Consider the following 14,460-nt stretch of genomic DNA (forward strand, 5'->3'; position numbering starts at 1 on the left):
CCACACACATTATCTTGCTCTCTATAACGCATGTGGCTCCTCACAGATTAGTGTGCGGATGTTTGTTGATTGACTCTACCAACGTATCCAATATGGCAGACTTCAAACCTGCGCCGGCTTCTGTTGCCCTCGAATGGCTCAGGTGACAGACAGAGAGGGCCACTAGGATCCCTCGCCCCTTCTGACGGTTGGTTCTGCTGCTCACAGAGATAATTGGGGGCTGCAGGGAGAGGAGGGGATTCTTTGAAGTCCCTGGGATCCTGGATTACAGCGGCCATGCCCTGACCCTCTGTGCAGGACTTTGCATGCGACATGGGGTCCCGGTGACAGAGGGGTCTCAGCCAAGCCAAGCGCAGGTGCGGGCTGCGCACTCCAGGGTGCACGAGTCCCCGTGGCTGAGCAGGTGTGCAGCGGTGGCGTCCAGGAGCCGCCGCGGATGCTGAATGATTGGCACGTGGCCCCGCCCAGGTCGCCCCAGGGCCTGCGCTGGTGCCATTGGCTGGGACAGTTCGGAGCAGCTGGCGCTGGGCGAGCGTGTGAGCACTCGTCCCCGGGCTCCGTGGAATCCGGGCTCGGGCGCAGTCGGGTGTTCCTGGCACGGGGAGCGCAGCGCGCGCGCGGCTGGTTTGGTGTTTCCACTTGGACACAGCGCTCGCTGCCCGCCCAGGCCGGGGACAGCGGAGTCAACAGGGCAGGGCGGGGCGGCCGGAGACCAGCTGCGACGTGGGACGGACGCTCCCGGGGACCTCAGCCAGCCATGGAGACCCGGCGGGGGCTGCCCGGCCTCGTGCTGCTCCTGTGTCTGCTGCCGCGCGCCCCAGGTGAGCACGGGGCGCCCCGCGAGCCCGGGTTCCCGCAGGTCCGCGTCCTGCAGAGAGTTGACGCCAAAGTTTACTAAAGAATCACCAAGACGCTCCGCCTCCCAGGCTCTGGGATGGGGCATCGGGTTGCGCAGGGACCTCGGGACTGTAGGGTGGAACCGCATTGAGAAGGTTCGTGGGACCCCGAGTGTCCTTCCAGGGCATGATGGACAGAGGGGATTGGGAGAGGCAGAATGGTCGGTCAGGAAGGGACGGGCTTCCTCTAGACGGGTCTACACTGGCCTTTCTTGTCTGTCCTGTTTGAAGACAGGGTGTCATTAAGACAGGAGCTGGCTGCGTATGGGCGGAGGAGATGCCCAGGGCTGGTTCTGGTGACCAAAAACCTCAGGGGGACACTTACACACTCCGATGCCACCTGTCGATCTCGCCTCCCGTGCATTTGGCCTGAGACAACAGGACTTTTAAATCCAGACTTTCTTGCTTCAGTTTGGGGGTTACGGTCCACTTGTAGAAGGTCCAGAGATGGCCACCAACAATAATTGGAAGTCACTTGCTTTATCTAGCCACCGGGGTTCGTTGGAAATGGATGGGGACGTCGGCTGACTGGCCGTTGGTCAGGTGCATAAACGAATATTTCCAAAGCCTTGTTCATTTGCCCTTGAAAAGGGTCTTTCTGGTGGCCAGAAGGGTGACATGAGTTCTCCGAGTGCTTCCTGTATTCCTTCGTCCATTTTCCGTCGACAGCACGAAATACCTGAGGCCGGGTGTTTTATTAAGAAGAGAGGGTTGTTGAGCTCCTAGGTTGGAGGCTGGCAGTGTGAACAGCCTGGTCGTGGTGCTGGGGACGTCCCCAGGCTCCACGGCAGATGGATGGTGTATGCATGAGGTGCATAATGCCTACTGAAATACTGATTGTGGGCTGCGAGGGTTGAGGAGGAGGCAGGGCAGTCGGTACCGGGCAGGTGTGTTTGCAGAACTGTTCTCTGCCTGAGGCTGCGGTGGTCTCCGTGCAGTGCGGTGGCTGTGGTGGGGGTCTCTGGTGACAGTCCCTGCAAAGTAGACCCTGAGCTGATTCTGCAGAGAGCCTGGGAGATCCGTGGGCTTTGAGGTGCTCAGACACTGGACAGAAATGCAGGGAGGGAGGACGGCTGCCCAGGGGACAGTGGCCTCTCCTTGTTTGTTACTTTGTTTCTTTTTGTGTCTGCAGAGCTCAGAATCCACCCCGGGGCTTCCCACGTGCTGGGCAAGGGCTCCAGGGAGTTCCTCAAGGTCCAGAGATTTAGAAAGCCATTGTGCAACCGCTTTCCGAGAAACCGCAATAAATCCTCTTTATAGGAAAAAAAAAATTAAAAAAAAAATCGTGGAGAGTGCCGTGTGATCTCGGCGGCTCCGGAGGCTGAGGCAGGAGGCTCACGATTTGGAGGCCAGCCTTAGCAACTGAGCGAGGCCCTCAGCAGCTTGGGGAGACTCTGTCTGTAAATAAAATGCAAAAATAGGGCTGGGGACGGAGCTCAGGGGTGGAGGGCCCCTGAGGTCAATCCCTGGTGCCAAAAACAAAAAACAAAAAACCAACTGTCACTAGGAAAGGCAGATGTTTTGCAGATGAGGTGACAGTGGTTTGCACAACACAATAGATGAGCCAGCTGTGTTTGCCATCAGGCGGCCTCGGTAGACTTGAATTCAATTCCGCGGCGCTTCGTGTGCAAATTCTGCTGGAATTGGTGCTGCGCCCGCCCAGGGCTTTAGAAACCCTTAAAAAAAAAACAAAAAAACCCATATATTATTATTTTTTATTTTTTTCCCTTCATTTCCAAGCCCCGCCCGGGGCCTGTTTTCTCCTCTGGGTGGAACCGAGCCGCGGGGTCTGGGCTGCTGGCTGTGTGCACGGGTAACCGGCGGCGGGTGTGGACAGAGGTCAGGATCGGAGGGTCTCTGCAGGTGGCATGGTTTTGCACCAAATGCGGCCGGGGCCGGGGTCTGGTTGCAGGACGAGGCCGGCGGATGTCTCAGCTGCATTCACAGCGCCCCCTGCAGGACCCGCCGCACGACTTCTCTCTGTGCGCATGCGCGGGGCCCGGGGCATCTCGTGCAAAAATGCTGCGCTCTGCGCAGAGGCGAGTCTCCACCGGCCTTCCCCGGGGACCGGCCACCGAGGACCAGCCTGAAACCAGAGGACAGCACAGCAGGCTGCTGTCCCCAACTCCTGGGGGGGTGGGGGTGGGCTAGGGGTCCCAGAACACAGCAGGGTTGGAGTCAGAGGCCACACAGCGCAAGTCACCAAAAAGCAAGTCAGAGACACGTTCTGAAGTCCGTGGCCTCCCGAGAGCAAGATGCCCGCGCGATGTCCACCGCCCGGGCTGGCCGCGCCCTGAGCGCGCCCCCCCCCTCCCGGGGACTCTTGGCTGGGCTCCCCGCCCCCCATCGCAGGGCAGATTCCCGTCCATCTCGCAGGACAGGGGCTGGCGCCACGCCTGGCTTTCGGGAGGCCAAACCGGGAGGCCCGGATGGCACCCACGCNCGGCCTCCTCTGGGGTCCCTCCTGCGTCCTGCCCGCCCACGGGGTCCCCCCTCCCCCCGCCGCCGCCTGTAGAGCTGCAGGAGGCCATGGGATGAATAGGGAAGAGGCTCGGGAGGCCCAGGCGGGAGGATCGCGAGGTCAAAGCCAGCCTCAGCCAAAGCGAGGCCCTAAGCAACTCAGGGAGACCCTGTCCCTAAATAAAATGCAAAATAGGGCTGGGGAGGGGGCTCAGGGGGGTCCAGTACCCCTGAGGTCAGGCCCCAATACCCCTCCCCAATAAAGAAAAGAGAAGAGAGGACACACAAGGGGTGCACGAGGGGAGTCTCTGGAAGACACCTCCGTGGGCCAACCGGCCCCTGCTGCGGACTGGTGATATCTGGGGACAGTCTCCAGCCCTGCCCTCCTGGCTTCTCTGATAAGACCCAGCCTCCACCCCAGTGCTGTTGGGAAACAGCGTTTCAGAGAGGCCAGCCTCCACGGAGGGACGTAAGGCAGAGGGTTTGGCTCTGTGGGACACTGGGTGTGGCCTTGGGAGCCCCGGGGAGGGAGGTGGCTCCCTCACAGGACACCTGAAAGGCTGGGAAGAGCCCGTGATGTGGTTGGAGCCGCTGACCTTCGCCTGTAGCAGGGCACCCCAGGGAGCGGGGACGACTTGTGGCTGGGGACACCCAGTATCCGGCTCCCGGGGTTTCCCCAGGCCCCGCCTCCGTTGGGACTTGGTGACTAAGTCTAAGTGCAGACTCAGCCTCTGCGCTGCCCTTCACCTCCTGGTGCCCCGGGTTTCTCACCTGGGAAATATGCACGGTAGTGATGCCAAGGTCCTGGGGCAGATGAGTGGGTGGGATTCTTGAAATGCCACCAACAGGACTGGACAGGGTGTCCCCGACCACCCACCATCATTCCTTACACGGTCACCCTTAGGTATCCTGGAGGGTGGCTGCAGGGCCCCCTCCGATACCACAACCCACAGAGACTCGATTCCCACGTACAAAATGACTGGGGCTCAGGGGAGTCAGATCCTACAGCGTGCCGCACAGTGGGGTGATCTTGGTGCCCAGAGGGACCGGCGGGCCATGCAGGCAGGAGCACAGAGGTCCCTGCAGTTGTCATCGGTCACCTTTTGCTTCCCCATGTGACTTGTGCCCTCTCTGCTCCCAACAGCTCAGGGAGACTTTGACCTGGCGGACGCCCTGGATGACCCAGGTAAGTGCCCATGTTTTCAGTGGGGCTTGGCCTGGTCCCCGCTGGGCCAGGGCTCTGGGGTCAGCTGGGAATCCCTGGGGACTGAGGTCTGCTTTCTCTCCAGGGAGGCCAGCCTCCTCGGGAGACCCACAGATGCCCTTCTAGAAGCCTGTCTGCAGAGGTCCACTTTGGCCATCGGTTCCTACCCTTGTCTTGCTAGATCTGAGCCTGTGGTCCAGGGGTACGCAGGGGACTTTGGTGAGGCACTGGACTCCTGAGCCCCGTCCCCAGCTTAGAAGAGGAAAAATTTATTTGGGGCTCATGGTGTCCAAGGTCCAGTCCCTGGTGGCCGACTCCACGGCTGTGGCCCAAGGGGAGCAGAACAAGATGGCGGCAGGGCCTGGAGGAGGAGAGCAGCTCAGGACAGGGCCCCAGGGGGCAGAGAGAGCTCTGCTCACCAGGGACAGGACAGAGACCCCAAAGGCACAGCCCAGGGACCCCCTCCTCCAGCCACACCCCACCTGCTGCAGTCCCCACCCAGTGAGTCCATCCAAGTGGATTAATCCACTTATTAAGCTACAGCTCTCATAACTCTATCATTACACCGCTGAAACACAGGAGATTTGGGGGGTCACCTCCACCTAAACCATAGCGTCCACACAGACAGGAAGTAGATTATGGGGGGCTCTGGGAAGGAGGACTGGGCATGCTGTCCCCCGGTTCCCGTTCTCCGGCCACTTCCTACCAAGGGAATGGCAGACAGCTTTTCAGACAGAACTTCCAGTAGACACTCGGGTCCTTGGAAGGACTCTGGCCGTTGGACACCCGGGATGTGTGTCCAATCTTCTCTGCTCTGTGAAGACTCCAACCCCCTGCTGCCCCTACACGCCCACCTGCGCCCACACCTAAGTCACAGAGCAAGGTTGCACCTTGAGCACTCCCCACCTGATACCCGCATCCATGAATTCTGACCACCCAAGGCTCTGGATGTTCCCATGTGCACCGTGGGGTGATCTGGGTGCCCAGAGGGACCGGCACCTCTTCTGGTATTAGTGGGCACCCAGCTGATGTTTGCAGCGTGAATCAATGAGTGGGTCAGAGGAGTGAGGAGACGCACCGTTTCGAAAGCTGAAAATATCTCTTGACTTGCTTTTCCCAATCCTACCAAGGGTGGCTTTATCTCAGCTTCACAGATGCAAAAACCTGCCGTCCCAAGGCCCGTGGCTCCCGTCCTGGGTGCTGTCGTCCCTGCTGGCCCTCTGTGGGCACCTACACAGCCCCTGGGCAGCTGGTGGACAGACAGCCATTCCTTATAGCTTTGCAGTTTCTCTTCATGGTTTCTTTTGAACGAGGACGTGGACGCCCTCTCTCCGAGCAGCCGATAAATCTTGGAGGCTCACTGAATCTGTCTTCTCTCTTTGTTCGCAGAACCCACCCCGAAGCCAAGCTCAGGTGAGTGGCCGTTCCGGGCATCACGGGGGGCCGCACCCTGGGCTGGAGGCTTTGGCAGCGATGGGTGTGGACGCTTTGTAGGACTGTTGTAGGGTGTCGGGGGGAGGGACGGGGGGCCGGTCAGTGGACGTTACAAGCAAATGCAGGTCACCGGGCAAATGCAAATCAAAGAAGCCACCGTGAGAAGGTCCATCGTATTCACTAGGAGGGTTAGGCTTTTAGAAATAGATAATATCAGGTTTTGATAACACAGCAAGCCGTGTTTGTAGAAGCACGATTCGGTAAAGCCAAAAGGTGGGCATGGGGTCCATCAAACGATGAATGGATGCACACGATGTGGTCCGTCCACGCTGTGGAATATGACTAGGCCATGAAAAAGGAACAAGGTGACCCATCCGCTCTGGAATATTACCGAGCCATGAAAAGGGATGAAGCCCCGACACCAGCTACAACATGAACATCAGCCTCTCGGTGACAAAGGCCAGACCCCAAAGGGCACAGAGCCCAGGATCCTGTTTATATAAAGTGGCCAGAACCGAGAAATCCAAAGAGATGGGAAGTGGGTGACTGGTGGCCAGGGGCCGGCCCAGGGGCTCACGCCTGTCATCCCAGCGGCTCAGGAGGCTGAGGCAGGAGGATCACGGGTTCAAAGCCAGCCTCAGCCAGAGCGAGGCCCTAAGCAGCTCAGGGAGACCCTGTCTCTGAATAAAATGCAAAACAGGGCTGGGGGCGGGGCTCAGGGGTCGAGTGTCCCTGGGTTCAGTCCCTGGTGCCGCCCACCTAACCCGCCAAAAAAGGGTCACCATTGCCCGCCCTGCCGTTCCTGAGCCGACCACTGGGGGCGGTAGTGAGCTGCTCAGGTCGGTCTCAATGACAACTCGCGGATGCATCGCGTTCTGTTTGGCGCGCTTTGGGGACCCAGGGCTGGTTCCCGCCCTGGGGGCAGTGCGTGTCCTGGTCCATCCAGCTCCTGGGCAGCTCGGAGTGCCAGTCAAAAGGACGATGCCAAATAATCCTGGGGGCCGCTGTGTAAGTCAGCCAGCGACAGTTGGGGACACCTGCCTTGGGTCCCAGAGGGCGTATTTCGAGGACCAAAATGATGTAGGGGACTGACCAAGGAGACCTTTAGGAAAATGGCCATGCGTGGGTTGAGGGTGATGTGAGGCATGGAGAGGCCTCAGGCTTGCCATAAGTGACAGGTGTCCATGTGGAGTTGGTCGCCGTTGAAATGCAGAGGGACCCGGGTGCGGGGCGCACGCCTGTCCTTCAAGCCGCTGGGGAGGCCGAGGCAGGAGGATGGCGAATTCAGAGCCAGCCTCAGCCACTTAGTGAGGCCGTAAGCAGCTCAGGAAGACTCAGGAAGGGGCTGGTCAGGTAGGAGCAGGTGGGTACCGAGGGCCAGGGATGGGGTCCCCCAGGAGCGTTTCACAGAATCTACATCCACTATGAGTGTACACCTCTGTAAGGTGGTCATGTCACCTCTGAACTTTCCTGCTTGGTCTCACCCATGACCTTTGGGGACGCCACCTATCTAGACGGTAGCAGGACGTGCACAACAACTGTATAAAGAAATATGGAAACAGAGGGCGAGTGTCACCCGAACTTGGAGCCCGGGACAGGACGCCCTAAACAGGACTCAGTGGCTCTTGGGCGGGGGTTGGAGCTCCGTGGGGCGGCACCTGCCGGGCGCCAGGCCCATCCTGGGGAGCCACTCGTGGGGCGTTTTGCAACCAGGGACGGAAATGACCTGATGAAGAGTGACAGTTATGATCATTATTTTTAAATGATAAAATACTTAGCGACATGTCAATCAAAGGCAGACGTCGGGGACCTGGCGTGGGGTTCCCCGTCACCAAAACCACCACAGTCCCCCGCCCGGAGCTCCGTGTGGGACGTCCCGGCTGCGGGGGACGGCGTGGTGGGTGCCACACGGGCCGCGGCCGCGCTCTGGGAACACAGGACCCGGTCGGTGTGGTTTGGATACGAGGGTCTCCCGGAAGCTCATGGGGACCCCTGCAAAAGTGCTCAGAGGTCAGACCATTAGATGAGGACAGGCGTGACCTAGAAGTGGATTAATCCACTTGGATGGACTCACTGGGTGGTGACTGCAGCAGGTGGGGTGCGGCTGGAGGAGGGGGACCCTGGGCTGAGCTCCATCTCAGAAGCACAAAAAAATAAAAATAAAAATTAAATAAATTCACGGAGGAGACAGAAGGAGAGCCGCGTGGACACCCGGGAAGGGACTTTGAGTGGACTGTGTCTGGGGACTTGGGAACCGTCCCCGTCGCATAGAAAACAGGGCAAGAAACCAGGAAGCAGGGTCAGGGCCGGGCAATGGGCTGGTCCTGAGTTGCTTAGAGCCTCGCTAAATTGCTGAGGCTGGCCTCCAAAGTGCCATCCTCCTGCCTCAGCCTCCTGTGCCGCTGGGAAGACAGACGTGGGCCATGGCACCCAGCCTGAGGTGAGTGTCCTGCAGAAGGGTCATAGAAGGATTTGGGGGGTCTTCTAAGCCTGCACCCTTGTACCCACAGATATCTACCCCAAGCCCAGGCCCCCTCACGGCCCCCAGCCTGCAAACCCGGACAGCGGAGGCAGTAAGTTCCCTCGAGCCAGCCTCGGCCCCAGGAGGCTCCCAACCCAGGAGCTTGGGGAAGACAAAATTCAAGGGACACTTTTTGTTCTTGTCCCTGACACTGAACGGGAGGGACCGCGGGTCCTTTCCCTAACACCCGGGGCCGGTTCTTCTTCTTCCCAGCTCTGACCACTTGCCCCGGGGGCTTTCCCTGCGCAGGACCTGTCAGAGCCACGGGGTCTGGACGCTGGCCCTTCCCCTCCCCGAGTGACTCATCCACCCGAGGGCCTGGCCCAGGTCCCAGCTCGGGCGGGGCCCTGTGTGACTCAGAGCTGGATGTTCACATTCCTGCCTCCGCGCACAGGAAGGCGGCTCCCTGGCTCCGGTTCCGGGGTTTGAATGTAGCGTGCAGAGCTGGACGGTTAATTTGCAGCCCCCCGTGGCCGGTATCCAAGAGGGTGTGTCCAGAGCATCCCCAATGTAGGCAGTGCTGCCTGCCATGTCACTCCAGTGGTGACTGACAATCCAGAGGTCCTTTACCCCAGAGCCACAGAGGCATCAGGCAGAGAGATTCCCGCCGAAAGAACACCCCATGCAAAGGTCCTGGGGCCGGCAGCTGGTGGTGTGCAAAGGTCCTGGGGTGGGCACACGCTCGGGGTGAGCGTGTCACGCTTTCCCTGAAATCCCCGCGCTCTCTTCCTGCAGATACCTACCCAAGGCCGAAACCCCAGCCTCGCCCACAGCCTGGGAGCTCCGATAACAGCGGAGGAGGTAAGGACCTTGAGTCCCGTTCAGATTCCGGAGGCGACTGATCCGGGAGCACTTGAAACTCCATACGCAGCGCTCCTCGGTGAATTCCCCTCTGGAATAGTTTCACTGCGGGCTACATGGGTTGCTGGCCAGCGCCCGGGGATCGCATGACATATAGGTCCGTCTGGCTTTGCCCGTGTCACGTGGTGACATATAGTGGCTTTATGGTGAGGGAGGTCATTTTGGACCTGAAAGAGGAGGAGGTTCTTGGGCCGTGGGGAGCAGGGGCTGAGGCTGGAGACCCCTCCAGGGCCGAGGTGAGGGTCAGGGGGCAGCATTGGCCATTGGAGGCCCCGCCAACCAGGGGCGGGAGGAGATAGGGTGGCGCCTGGGCAGGGAAGGGGCACAGCATCCTGATGGGGAGACTCTGAGCAGGACGTGCCCCAGGACCCTTGCACGGGCCCTCCCAGGTGACAGCAAGGCAGGCCCCTCTGTTTGCAGAGTGCAGTTCCTGAAGGCTGGTGGCCAGTGTCCCCGTCTGCCCACCGGACACCCAGCCGATGTGTCTGTGGGGTCCCTGGGTGTCCTGGAAAGAGCTGCTGCGGGCACAGGGCTTGTCCCCGACAAAGGCTCCTGACCTGTGGGTCCGGCAGGGGTGTGTGGGCGGGACGTGAGCCTCACGCTGTGCCTCTGCCCCACAGGGTACCATCACAACGACGATGATGGACGCTACCCGCCCAGGCCCAGGCCGCCCGCAGGTACGGAGGTGCAGAGCTGCTTTGAGCCTCAGGTGTGCCCAGAGAGGGTGGGTGTGGACAGAGCCCATGAGGACGGAGGTCACACCTGCAGGACACAAACAGGGTCTGTCCATCCCTGCGTCAGGGGCTTGTGCACCGACCCACCTCTCAAGACCTGTGCTCACTCAGGGCACCAAGGTGCTTCCCTGGGACTCGGGAGGCTGAGGCAGGAGGACCGCAAGTTGGAGGCCAGCCTCGGCAACTTAGCAAGGCTCTAAGAGACTCAGCGAGACCCGGTCTCAAAACAAAAACTCAAAAAGGCCGTGGGTGTGGCTCAGAGGTTAAGCTCCCCTGGGGGCAATGCCCAGGACGGAAGGAAAAGAAAATCATGGTCATTTTCAGGTAAAATGACCTACCTGTGGCTATACAGAAGGGGGTTAATATATGCCTGTCTGTATAGACCTTCATGTGTATACAAATGGATAGAACTTTGTGCATATGGACCATCTTTCTATATAGGTCTGTGAATCTTTCTGCATTCAGCATGTGCAGAGCTGCCCCTAAACACACATATATCATGTCTGTGTGTACATTTTATGTGTCTATTATATGTTCATGCATATTCACATCATATTTGCATATAATATCCATATGCAAATATATGCCTGGTATTTGCACATAATATTTATATGTAAATATATGTACGATATTTGCATATAATGTTTATATGTAAATATATGCATGGTGTTTGCATATATTTATATGCGCATATATGTATGATATTTATATGCAAATATATGCATGATATTTGCATAGACATTCATACGTATATATGCGTGGTATTTACATATGATAATTATATGCAAATGTATGCCTGTTTGACCCTGCAGGTACCTTTTTCTGTGCATTTGCATGAATGTCTGTATGGCCCTATACAAAGCATGTCTACCCTCAGGTATGCACCTTTCTAACACGTATGCACACATTTATATGTTTGTACCCTTTAATGTCACATGCTTATATCTCTTGATGTGACTTTAGGTATCCACAGATATCTTTATGCAAAGATCTACATTTTTTTCCACGTGTGTACCCGCATATGCGTATATCTAAAGAGGTATGAAGACATTACATATATATAGGATTTTTTTTTTGTACTAGGGATGGAATCCCTAAGGGACAATGTATTGCCGCACCCCCAGCCCCTTTCTACATTTTATTTAGAGACAGGGTCTCGTTCAGTTGCTGAGGGCCTCGCTAAATGGCTGAGGCTGGCTTTGAACTCACCAGCCTCCTGCCTCAGCCTTCTGAGCCGCGGGCATGACAGGCGGGTGCCACCGCGCCTGGCCAGAAACAGATCTTTCTGTAGGTCTCTATGTGAACTTCTAATGCAAATTCTCTGCGTTTGGAAGGGGACGGTCCACACAGACCCATGCACCAAAAAAATAAAAAATAAAATAAAATAATAATAATAATAATAATAATAATAATAATAATAACAATAATAATAATAATAGCGTTCACGATCGGGATCCTCGGAGGGGCTGTACTTCCGAAGCGGGTCATTCTGGCCTGGGGCTGCCGGTCCCTCGGAAGTCTCTCTGCAGTAGCAGCATGCACCCATAGTGATTTCAATGTGGCAGATCCGGTCGTGTGAAGCCAAGGAGTCTCCACAGCTGGTCCTGGCGTGAGATTTATCACGTGGACGACGTCACTTTGGCGGGATCACCTTGGCCATCCTACCCGTCGGTCACCACTGCCCGTGAGACAGGCTCGGCCTGCTGACCCTAAGTCCCTCCTTCTCTGTCTGACAGGAGGAGGTGGCAGCGGTGGATATAGCGGTGGATCTGGTGGCTACGGACACACAGACGGTGCGTCCCGTGGGCTCTGGGTGGCGCTGGGCAGCGGGGACCCAGGTGCTGGAATTTCTGGTTCCCCTTGGGTTCCGCCTGGGCCTGGTATCTGGGGTCCTCTGTCAGCTGGGCCGCCTTGGCTGGGGTCAGGGACTCTAAGCATCTGTCTGTGCTGGGAGGACCCCGTCTGTCCCCCGGGAGCCCAGGCTCTGCACCCACAGCTCTGTTTAATGGGGAGCGAGACTCTGATGCAGCGTCACCCGAAGGAGCCCACGCGGTGACATGGGAATTCCTTGGGTGGTTGGTCTCCAACTCGTGATCCTCCTGCCTCAGCCTCCCGAGCCGCTGGGATGACAGGCATGCACCTGGCCCGAGCTCGGTTCTTGTAACTCTGGTCCCACGAGACGGGGAAGCTTGGGGCGTGAGAGAGACGCGGTATTTGGGACGATGGCGAAGTCTGCAGTTGGAGCTCTGCTTGCTAACGTCACTCTCCACCCAATGGAAGGCCCAAAGCAGACTTCATATGTCAATAGCCTGTGGCATTTCACTAATGCAAAAGGTGTTATCAGTGGACGTTGGCACAACCCTGCAGGCTCCTCCCAAGGCCTCTCTCTCCCCTGGGCTGGCAGCCGCCGTCTTCTCCCTGTGTCCTTCCCGGGGCTGTCCCTCTGTGTGTGTCTGTGTCCTCATCTCCTCTTCTACGAGGACCCCAGTCCTGCTGGGTCAGGGCCACCCTGGGGACCTCAGTGCACCTCCATCCCCTCTGCAAAGACCCGTCTCCACACACAGCACGTCCCAAGGTCCTGGGGCCAGGGCTGCATCATAAAATTTATGCTGGGACCTGGTGTGGGAACAGGGTCTCTGCAGAGGTCGTTAGTGAAGGGTCCCGAGATGGGCTCCTCCTGGGTCAGGGGGCCCTCATGCCATGGCTGAGTCCTCCCAAGAGACAGAGGAGGGGACACAGGCACACAGGAGGAGCCCCGTGGAGACGGAGGCAGAGACTGCAGTGAGGGGCCACCAGCCCAGGGCCACCTGGAGCCCAGGAGCTGGAGAGGCAGCAGGAGCCCCCTGGAGCCCTGGAGGGAGCTCAGCCTCGGACCCCTGGTCCAGCCTCCACCCTCGGGGCTGCAGGAGCTGTGAGCTCTGGTGCTGTCCTGCCCGTGTGTGTCCTAACCTGGCCGGGAGCCTTGGGGACTGGCCCTGTGTCTGGTCCAGTGGTCTTTGGAGCCTCACAGGGAACAGGCCCTGGGAGCCACCTGGATGGGGCCTCCGCTGCTGGTCACTTACGGGGTCCTGGCCGGGTGGCTCCTCACCGCTGGGCGGGGCTGCCTGTGTCCTCGGCAAGAGGCATTTGTGCCCCTGAGTCAGTCGCAGGCCCTGGAGGCCCCCGGGTGCCCGGGAGCCAGTCCCTGGGGGGCTTGGGCAGGGCTGGGCTCCGGTGTGGGGCCTGCGCCCTGCGGGTCCCCGGGTCCAGTCCGCGTCTCACGGGTCTTTCTGTCCTGCAGGCAGAGGGGGTTACAGACCCAAACCTCGTTATGGAAATCCCTATGGTAAAGGAAGGGACGCGCTGGGCGACGCTGTCCTCGCGCCCCACTAACCCTCGGCCTGGCGTGGGAGGGGGCCCGCCTGTCCCCCCGCGGGGCCACTAACACACCCAGGTCTGCGATCCCTGTGCTCATGCACCTCGATGCTCGGGAGCTGTTTTGCACCCGGCCTTAACATCTTGAGGGGAGCTGCGGCCCTCGGGTGCACGTGTGTGTGCACCTGTGAGCACGCTTTGCGCTCACACGCGTGTGTTTGGACATGCGCACGTGCTCGTGCAGAATGTGCATGATTGCGTGCGTGCACGCAGGTGCGTGTGCATGCACTGTGTTCTAGTGCTCGGTGTGCACGTGAATTGCACACGTGTGTTCTTGCGTACGCGTGTGTGTTTGACCGTGGAGCTGAGGGGTGCGCACGTGTGCAGTCGTCTGTACTATGGCGTGTGCGTGTAGGTGTGTGAGCGCGTGTACCTGCGTGTGTTTTCTGTGCACACGGAGGTGTGTGGATCCACACGTCTGCACACGCTTGACCGAGTGTGTCAGTGCTGTTCTGCCCTCAGAGGTGCAGCGGGCACGGATGTGTGCGCCTGTGTGTGGACGGGCACACGCGTTGCTGTGTGTCTGCGTGTGCCACGTGCCATGGTGGGTGTGCGTGCACACTGGTGTAGCTCGCTGCGTGTGTGTGCCTGCGCTGTGTGTCGCACACCCGAGCGCCCCTGCCCACCCCGAAGTCCCTGCGCCTGCCCTCGGCCGGGCCATCTCGTCCCCGTGGCCCGTGCGCTCCGCTTTCGAGCGCGATGCAAACCCTCCGCAGCCCCGCGCCTGCGCCCTGAGCCTCTCAGACGTGCGCGGGCGGAGCTGAGCAAGTGACCGTGTCCTGTTCTGTTTGCAGGTGGAGACGGACAGTCCACCTATGGCAACCCACAAGGTGAGCCCGCCACGTCTCATCGGACCCGGGTGGGCGGGTGCGGTATAGACAGGAGCTGCGCCTCGACCCGGTGGCCGCTCCCTCGCCTACCCCCCCCCCCGACTGC

At 59.0% G+C, this 14,460-nt stretch overlaps 1 protein-coding gene across 1 annotated transcript in view; it reads left to right on the forward strand.

The window, feature by feature from the left end:
* Nucleotides 1-333: 333 nt before the first annotated feature.
* Xg (Xg glycoprotein (Xg blood group)) overlaps nucleotides 334-14,460 on the forward strand; it is a 46,351-nt gene continuing 32,224 nt past the window's right edge. Inside the window, exons 1-9 of the mRNA XM_015506867.2 lie at nucleotides 334-821; nucleotides 4,501-4,542; nucleotides 5,950-5,973; nucleotides 8,505-8,567; nucleotides 9,251-9,316; nucleotides 9,997-10,053; nucleotides 11,847-11,903; nucleotides 13,391-13,435; nucleotides 14,319-14,354. Of these exons, the coding sequence (XP_015362353.2) occupies nucleotides 437-821; nucleotides 4,501-4,542; nucleotides 5,950-5,973; nucleotides 8,505-8,567; nucleotides 9,251-9,316; nucleotides 9,997-10,053; nucleotides 11,847-11,903; nucleotides 13,391-13,435; nucleotides 14,319-14,354 (775 nt within the window). The 5' untranslated portion in view covers nucleotides 334-436. The remainder of the gene's footprint in view (nucleotides 822-4,500; nucleotides 4,543-5,949; nucleotides 5,974-8,504; nucleotides 8,568-9,250; nucleotides 9,317-9,996; nucleotides 10,054-11,846; nucleotides 11,904-13,390; nucleotides 13,436-14,318; nucleotides 14,355-14,460) is intronic.

The sequence above is a fragment of the Marmota marmota genome, unplaced genomic scaffold (genome assembly GCF_001458135.2).
Source record: "Marmota marmota marmota unplaced genomic scaffold, marMar, whole genome shotgun sequence".
NCBI lineage: Eukaryota > Metazoa > Chordata > Mammalia > Rodentia > Sciuridae > Marmota > Marmota marmota.